This window comes from Protobothrops mucrosquamatus, unplaced genomic scaffold, assembly GCF_001527695.2.
Source record: "Protobothrops mucrosquamatus isolate PMUCROS unplaced genomic scaffold, P.Mucros_1.0 scaffold_283, whole genome shotgun sequence".
NCBI classification, from domain to species: domain Eukaryota; kingdom Metazoa; phylum Chordata; class Lepidosauria; order Squamata; family Viperidae; genus Protobothrops; species Protobothrops mucrosquamatus.
The window spans coordinates 485909-495477 of NW_015386359.1; the positions used below are offsets into that span (position 1 = coordinate 485909).

The following is a 9569-nucleotide window of genomic DNA, read 5'->3' on the forward strand; positions in this document are numbered from 1 at the left end:
AGCTGCATTATGTTCAGAAAAATAGTTTTTTTTAAATGCCCAATCTTCTTGAAATGCAGACCATTCCCTGTTTCCCAAGGGTTCACAGCCAAGCGAACTATTGTTGTATAATTAGAGGGTTGAATTAGGACTGGAAAGATCCAAATTCTAAATCCCAGGTCATTGGCTGACTTTGAGTCAGATATAACCTCAAAGAATTGTTACAAATATAAAAAATAAATGGAGATAACTTTAAGTAATTAAAGAAAAGGTGATATAACAAATAAAATATATACACAGCTAGAAACATTTGGAAGACCCTTTCAAATGGAAACAAGAGATGGACATCAGATTAGAAAAGTTGCTGCTGCATCCAATGTGGGATTAAAGTAGCTGTCTCTTGACAAGTGTCTCTGTGATCTATTACAGATTCAAATCTAGAAATATCTACACCTTTGCCAAGTTTCCCCATTCTCCCATCTCCAACTGCTTCTGAGAATAAAAGCTGAAGGTTCATTAGAAGTCTTTCAGTCTAACTTCCTCCACATAAAAAGGAATAAAAATTGTTGCCATTGGTGGAAAAATAAAATTAGTAGCAGCCATATAATAAATTTGAAGGATAACGTGCACAGCAAAAAGGATATTGTGAATTTATTGGTTAGTTTTGTAAGGAACCTTATTTTCATATAGAAATAGTTTAAGTACTAGATGGTTTAATGCAACTATGTAAATAAAAATTAAAACAATAATACTTTTAAAACTTTGTATAAAATATTGCATGAAATAAATGAGAATGCCTTACCTATCACATATGTCTTGCAGAGTAATCCTAAACCCATTTATTGGAAAACAAATCCAATAAATTAAGGATATTAAGTAAAATGTTCATAGGAATGTAGCCTGAACGTTACACAAATTAATTTTGGCATTAAACCAAAATCTGGTTGACTACTTTAGCCACAGAAATAAAGCATTAAAAAACAAAAAGAAAAGAAAAACACACATTTCCTTCACTTCTACTCAAAGGATTAGAACAGCCTATGCTTTTCAAGACACTTTGACTAACCCAGGCAAATACGTAACATCTCAGATACCGATCAAAATCTGTATTTTGAACCATTGTCCTTCATACCAGACTTGAATGGGCACACCTACTTTAATAATGAATAAGGTGCTACATGGAACAAAACCACCTTCTAAAAGTTCCAGGAGGTGATGTAAAGGATTAAACCTTTTCATCTTGTTTTATCAAATCAAAACCATCATCGCTCTTTGCACACAACCTTGAATCAACTGAGAGTTATTATGCATTAAAAGAAGTTCCAAAAGACTCCATGGAGAGGCCACCTTATTTTGAATGATCTAGCCCTCTTGTACTGATCGAGAAAAGATAAATTTCTTCCCAATGGACAGAGTGTGTGTGTGTGTGTGGGAGGGGGAGACCAATACATCACTGCTATATTAGTCATTTTCTAATTATGGAACTTTATGTATTCCACTCTCAACTTTCAAGAGAGTCAGTCCTTTTTCACCAACCAGCTTTCTCACATTAAGAATTTGTCAAGTTCTTTTTCCTGCTAAACTGAATCCTGTTGATTTCTGCTTCCCTCCCTCATCTTTTGTCTTTCCCTTTTCCTCACCAGTAGCCCAGGACAGAAACTCCACAACAGGAGTTTTGTCCCAGTGCTAGAGATGATCTTCTTGTGCTTGGTAACAATGTGCTGCACAGGCTCAGAAGTAAGTTCAAGATACAATCTGTTATTCCTGATCTTCAGACCCAGCCCACTGCAAGATCCTGGCCTTCTCCCTTTAGCATTGGTAGGATCTGCAGCTACCAGGAAGCTCAGAAAGAGCCAGTAACAACTGCCATAAGGAAGACGCAGTCATAGGGAGGTGCTGGGAGTGGAAGATGAAGCCTGGGCAAGATTGTCTAACTTCCACCTTGCACCCATTTGAAAACGGGGAAAGGAATACAAGGGAGGCCACTGTAGAATAGAGTGTTATGCCTGCACACACAACAATCCCAGAATCACAATGTCCTTTAGGGTTGGTGTGTTAGAACTTCAAAAAAAATGCTAATGTTATTTGATTTATTATGAACATTCTTAAACAGTAGGCTTTATTGCTTATTTCAAGATACCTCTATGTACAACCTAAAGTTTTTCAAAGAATTTTGACATCTTTAATAAAGTGAGTTTTGATTTTACTCTTATTTGAGGATTTAAGGAAGTGAAATTCATAACATTTTATCATGGAGTGGAATATTTTATGCCACATGTACATACAACCTAGTGGAAAAACAAAATAATATTTTTACTTAAAATCACTTCCTCTTACTGGAGGGGGGGGAATATTCCTCTCCCCTGCATGCTCCCTTCTACAATATGCTTATTTTCTAATTCTAGAATCAGGGTGTTTTTAATCCGTCCCTTTGCCCATGCCCCCGTTCCTCACCATCTTATCCCCACCCCCCCGTTTGAAATAAAGAATTCCTAAACTCCATCTTTTACATCTTTCTATCCCAAAATACACATGCAGAAGTCCCAAGAAAACGGGAAGAAGATGGCCGTTTCTGATCCAATATAAAAGCTCTTTTGTTGCATTCACATACAAAAGCCAAGAATCGCGTTTCATATCTAGGCCCTGAAGGACATGAAGGCATTGGTCCTCCAGTTGCTTAGCGCAGAAGTAAAGCTCTTCCCAAAGTTTGGGAAAGTTACACAGAGAACCCAGAGCCAATTATTTCTTTTTTTAAAAAAAAAGAGGGGGGGGATTGGAAAAGAGATTGGGGAAGTTAGTGGAATTCAATAGCTCTCCTGTGGGTTCTATTTAACCCCTGTATTCCTTGTATAAAGGAGGAAATGTAATCGCAGTGCGTCCACCACCGAGATCGTGTTTTGTTTTGTTTTTTTTCTTTAAGGGAAAGAAAACACAACCAACCAGTTGATCCGTTCAGGAGCAGCAAAAGTAGCAAGCTGGCTGTGATCACTTACTTGTCCGTCTCTTGTGACATGTTTGATCCAATGAACTCTCTCCCCTTTTCCAGATGCCTCAGTCTCTCTGGTGAAACTGGACTTTCAAGTCTGTGCAGGTAAAGGTGTGTGTGTGTGTGTGCGCTCGCGTGTGAGAGCGAGCGAGCTCCCGGGACGGCAGAACCAGAGCTACTGGTAATTCTGCTTTTCTTTCCCCCCTCTACTTCTCCCTCAGCCAGCCGCAGAGGTAGGAGTGGGACAGGTAAAGCCCCCTTCTCCCCGCCCCTCGCATGTGGGAAGAAGACTGGCTGGCCTTTTTTTCTTTTGCACTCCCTCCCCCCCGCGGTTTAGGACACCGAGCAGCCAAGCAACAAAAGCTGAAGGCGCCTACAGGTAACTTTCCCAAGAGAAGCTGGATTCTTTCACTCAAGGATAGCAGGCAAGAGGGACGAGCCGCGAGCTGATTGGGTGGAGCGGGCCTTCAGGTGAGCAGCCATTGGAAGAGGCGCGCTCAGGTAAGGCCCTGGCTTAGAACTCGGCGTGATCGCGCCTCTGGGAAGCAGAGCTCTGGCGGTTGAAGGAGCGTGGGGTGAAGGGCGCGGAATTGGGGGCAGGCAGGCAGAGAGAGAGAGAGAGAGACGCTGAATGGGACACTGGGGTAGCAGGGCAGGTGAAGCCCGGCAGAGGAAGCCGCGGGAGGCCGAGCTGCCTGGCCGAGGGCGCGGGAGGAGATGGCCGCTATTCCCGCAAATGGGGGTGGAGGAGAAGACAGACAGAGCGAGGGAGCCGCAGGGTTGCCTAGACTTGAGTTGCGGGGAGCGACAAGGGCCTTTGGCTGGCGGCTGTTTTCCGAGTCCTGAAGCCACCCCGCTGCCCGCCTATAACCTCGCGCCCAAAAGGCAGGGAAGTCAACCTGGAGTCCAGAGGGGAGAGCACCAGGCGCTGCCCGCCCTGTGTGTGGACCTCGGCAAGAGGTTGGGGGATAGCAACGGCCACCTTAAACCGCCTTTTTTTTCCCCACAATACTTTTTTTTTATCTGTTACATAAAGGGCCGTTATTGTCTTTCGAAGTTCCGTGGGTTTTAAACTGCCGCGACAGGATTTGCAGGCCTGCCTATAGGGCCATGAAGGGGGCTGACTTAAATTAAGACGGCTTCTTCATTGCACATCTCAGTTTGTTCGGATTTGCTTGGGGGGGGGCTTTAGCTAGATGGAGCTAGATGGAGAGGAAAAAGGGTCAGCCGCATCCCCTTTGCTTCAACTGAAAACTTTCAAACTGCTTCCTTGGGTAAGAAGAAGAAATATGAATTGTGTGTTTTCTCACCCCGGTGCTGTAATGTTTGCAGTATTTATATCCTTTTGCCTTACTGCCTGACTTCATCCCTGCAAGGTGTGTGATAAATTAGAATTAGTACACACTATTTTGCTTTTTAAAAAGTAAGGTCAGGAGTGGAAATGAACAATAATAAATATCCAGTCCCTAGAGCTTGGATGGATCCTTCATGTTTAGTTCTTTGCATTTGTTTATCCTCTGGTACTTCCACAGAGAACAATCTGTTGTTTGTAAGTATATCGTGGCCTAACAGTGAAATGCAAGGTTTTCCCCATTTTCCAGGAAAGACTATCTAATGTTTGCTACAGACCCTGTCAATCAATGGTGGAAATAAGCAATTCGGTCTGCTATTTTATGTATGCTTATTTGGAAGTCAATCCCTCATAACACTCTGAAAGTGATACCTATGTAAGGAATTTGGTCACTCAGCTGTGGAGAGGAAGAAGAGTTGAACAGATAAAGATTTTAGGGAAATGATCTCTCTCTTTTGATGTAACAGATATGACCATCTGATAGTTATCATTTAATGGGCTAGTAAATAGCTCTTGTGCCCCTATTAGCTTTTATGGGGTAGTAAGAAAGTAACAATGGAATTTACAGCTGTACAATGGGGTGATAATCACTAGTTTCATGGCTTTCAAAAAAAAATAGGGGCAATAGATGACTTCTGGAGGAAAAATCGGTCAATTATTGCAAAGATAAGTATATAAATTGCTGGGACCAAAAATAGGAAATGGAAGCTTTTTGGATGTTTTCAATGGGCAATGTAATCTTAAATTAGATGGCTTTTTATTTCAAATTAAAACTTAATTTACAGAACTTTTTGCAATCAAGTTCTGCTGTTTTAAAAAAAAAATTCCAAATAACACGTTCAGAATATAGCCATGAATTAGGAATTAATATCCTAATTTTAAATACAAGATGGAAATACAAGATGCATATTAGCTTAAAAACTGTGAATCTTGGATCATACTGTACATCAGAAAAGTTCTGTCCAATGTCATATTTATTACTGAACAAGCCCCATTGTGAATGAAAACATAATTAGACCAAATGTTAAGAGAAATCAAGATTTTATCGGTTGCCCAAAAAATAGAAAAGAATGTGATACTTACAAAAGCAACCAGAGTAAATATGTAATCCTAAATAGAGTTTGAATGGAATAAACAAAAAAAATAGAGTGGGAATTGCTAAAAAGCAGGTCGTATACTTTATTACATTTGAAACTCAATGTTTCTATACTTTCACTTTGGTGATTTCCTTTCTCAAACAGATATAATTCTACTGTAAAAAAAACCAAGGTAAAAAGCAACTGTTTCTATATCAATTTAACATGTGTGTAGTTTTTTCCATTTAATAATAGCATTGTTTGGGTTTGCTGTTTAGGGACAGAAAAACAGGTATTCAAACAGGGTTTAATGAGGGTTACAAAATATAATTACAAGTACATAAAATTATGTGTTCTAGAAACATCTAAAACAAATTTATGGGATAAAGATGCTAATAGGTTGTATTTGTATCAAAGCAATGCTGCTAATAAGTACAATAGAAAGAAAACAGATGTTTGAATAACAGTTCTTTTAATATAGGGGAAGCTTACATATGTTTGTGCTTTTCTATTGGTATGTCATTGAAAACTCCTGTGCCAGATTCCAATAAAGAGCACCATGCACAAAGCCAGCTACTAATTTTGCAACAGGTAGCACTTATACTTAATCCCTTATGTATCTTAAAACTTAGCAATCATCTTGTTATATAATTTGTTTTGAAGGGGGTTGTGACTTAGGTCGAGGAAGGTTTATTTATTTTTTTCAGTTTGCAGAAGATAGAAGCTTGATTATAATGGGGTAGGTTGCCTTAATGGCAGTCATTCTTTTTGTGTATATCCATCATGATTTAGGCTAAAAGCAATATTTGACTGGGAGTATCAGGAATTGCAAGCCGAAATAATCTCTTGGTAGGACAGCAAAATTCCTGTCTCTCCATGTTTATGATTTATCACAGCAATTACTTTATGTATTACTGACTTTCTACCCCAGTCTAACAATATTTATGCAGAAGTGAATTCATGAAAAAAAATTTCCATCAGGTGTGTCTGGGATAATGTTACTCAGTTGTTTCTCATCATCTCTATATGGCCAATCAGTTAAGGGATATGAGAATGTACTTAATTTATTAGAGTTCCCAATTCATTACAATTATTCATTCAGTACAAAAACACTTTATTATCACCGTGACTGGCTTCTCATCATATTATATTAGGAATGGTTTCCAAAATCTATGAAATTAATGGTTTCATCATATTATATTAGGAATGGTTTCCAAAATCTATGAAATTAATGTTCTCTCCAGATGAGTTGGATTATCAGAGTTTGATGAAGGTGGGAAGTGTAGTCCTGTTCAACCATCTAAAATATGCCTTATGAATGTTCTTTCATTATCTCCTGGCACTCGGTCTTACCTGTTCAAACATGAATTATCCTAGATTACTTCTCAAAGCAAGAGCAAGAGCAGTTAACACTGCTGTGTGTTAGCTTTAAACAATGCTGTTGTGGTAAATTGTTAACTTTGCCTATTATAAGCAACTGTTGACAGAAACTGGAGACAAAAAAAAAAAGTCATTGATATGGTCAGTTATTAGCACTGTGCTTCCCAAAGGCAAAACTACCTAAATTTGACACATAGAATTCTTGTACTTGCAATTATGAGAATAGTATCAAGTCATTGTTTATTACAGCCATAATACCAGGTACAGAATAAGAATAGTGTTTTTTCCCCATAACATTCCATGAGTAAAACACCACACAAAAATACCCTCTCTTGATGTAATAAAAATGTTGCCCTTTTCTGTAAAGAGAGTAGATTGATGGATTAGATATGCTAGTAAAAATGTAGGCTAGTACTCTCTCTTTCTGTTCACTAATAAATATTTAATGTTGGATATATGTACACTACTTTGAATTTATACATATGACTGCTTTGTCTATATTTCTGAAATTTTAGGTTATGTAATAATTTTTGGTGATAAAGAGTGTTTTGTTGAAATTAACAAAAAAATAGTTGTAATTTGGTTGGCCAATTAACATTACAAAAATAATAAAAACAACAATTGCAATATAAACAAATGAGGGAGCAATATATAATCTGCAAACATTTTAAGATACAAGCACTTTCATCAGTGATGTATTTTCTGATTATCTGAAGTGGGGTAGGAGGCAATGCACTTCTATCCTGCCCTTTTTTTCAAGCAGCCAGGCATTATTATTGTAGATTAGACATAATCACTTGCCTAAAGCTACTGGGTAAATCTTTATGGCTCACTGAGTATTTAAGATCATGTTTCTCTTCCAAAGTGAATGCTTCAGTTGCTATAAAACTTATCTTACCATGTAAGTCTATTAGAAAAGGATATTATAGTAGTATTAGAAATAGCTAGAAGTACAGGAAATGTCTATAGAAAAAGTAAATAACTATGTCAAAGATAGTGTAGTTGTGGTGCTTAATCTATACAGGTTAGAGATTTAGCTTGTATAGAATATGGAATCAGCATGAGAAAATAAAAAAAATGCTGAGTATGAGTAAACGTTAACTACTCCAAACTTTTGCTTTCCAGAATTAATCTTTCTAAAGTGATTAATGTAAGAATAAAAGTGAGGAAGAAACTATGCATGCTCCACAACAAAGATAGAACATAAGTATAATAAATTAGTATTAGTTAATGAGCTCGCTTAACCTCTCGGTGCTAGCATTAGCTTTGTACGCTGAGAGTTGTCATCACATAGATTATTACTTATGTATTTTTGTTTATCCCAGCTCTATTGCTAATCAATTTTGTTGGATGATCTGAAGTTCTATTATCATATGAGATAAAAAGGGTCATATCTGTATGCATTTTCTGTAAACCGTATAATTCTTTAAATCTCTTATCACGCTCTCCTTCCTGAATAATATTTTTCCTAATCCCAGCAAATGCCAGCCTACAGCCTAATTTACCCAATCTAGTGCGGGCTAGGTATTTTCAGCTACCTTCTATCATATCCTCTGATGTCTGAGTTATAAGCTGTACTTTTTTGACTCTACTACCTAATATTTTAAATAGAGTAACCAGAACTGAACAAATAGTTGGCTCAAATATAGCTAAAAGATATATTGGCTTTTCAAACTGGGTTATCAGATTTTGCCCTAATTAACTCACATAGTAATAATCATGTTGAATATTCAAATTACTTTGTGTGTAATATCTTGGCTACTGAGAAGGATTTGTTGATTTACAAAATTAGTTGCATGGGGGACATAACCAACACAGACTTATCAGAATGCTACCTGACATCATCTCTGTCCCCCTCTCCTGTATGATATTCTCTATTTTCCCTGCTTAATTTTATCCTTTTTTTCTGAGCAAATGGCCATGTTTCTAAACAAAGTTCTAGGCTTCAGTTGCCTATTATTTCATTTTCTGAAAAAGCTAATGGGATACAAAACATTTCTGGGAATAAAGTTAATGATGGAGGCCAGAACTTAGATTTGTAGCCTTTCTTTTTAATTTTTAAAGTTTTTTTTTTCCAATGTGAAAAAAAGGTTGGGGTAGATGCCACTGAGAATGGCATCTTAAAATATATCAGCACCATACACTGCCTCACTGAGCATCCCAGAATTAGATTACTTAGTGAATTTGTAACAGAGGTAAATGAGCTTTTTAGTTTTTAGTACTATATTAAATCTCACCAACACTTCTTGTGTCCTGTGTATTGCATCTCATTATAAAGGAACTTATCTATCCCTGAAGACATTGACTCTCACGAGGTATCAGCACCTGGCTGACCTTGTCTGAGGCACCACGGGTTCCTACTTGGATGGGGGACTAATCAGGGAGTAACAAAGTTGTGGGCCAGCCTGGAAAAGCAAGAAACATTTTGAAGTGGACCATGGCAAGCCATTTTCATTGTTTTACAAAGGAAACTGCATGACTGTGTCCATGAAGTTACTTTGGGATTGAGCTCAATTTGAAAAAAGACTATTTTTAATGATGTTTTAAGGAAAATGTAATTGAGATTACTCTGAATGGTATTCAGTAGCGTGCAGTGTTTTTGTGGACTGAATGCTTCAAGTTGCTGCATGATTTTTTCCCCCCTGAGATGACTTTGTAAATAAACAATGACAGTGTTGAAGAACTTACTTCCTTATTCCTGTTCAGAAAGTAAATAGAATAAGCAGAGTTATTTACACTTGCCACAATTTTCCCTGCACCTTCAATTCTTTTTTTCTTTTTCTTTTAACTACTAGGC

General features: G+C 37.7%; 1 protein-coding gene across 1 annotated transcript in view; it reads right to left on the minus strand.

Annotated features, from left to right (window-relative positions):
- The window catches only part of GRHL2 (grainyhead like transcription factor 2), a 73825-nt gene extending 70680 nt beyond the window's left edge, over nt 1-3145 (minus strand). Inside the window, exon 1 of the mRNA XM_015831868.1 lies at nt 2973-3145. Within this exon, the coding sequence (XP_015687354.1) occupies nt 2973-2992 (20 nt within the window). The 5' untranslated portion in view covers nt 2993-3145. The remainder of the gene's footprint in view (nt 1-2972) is intronic.
- Nucleotides 3146-9569: the final 6424 nt, after the last annotated feature.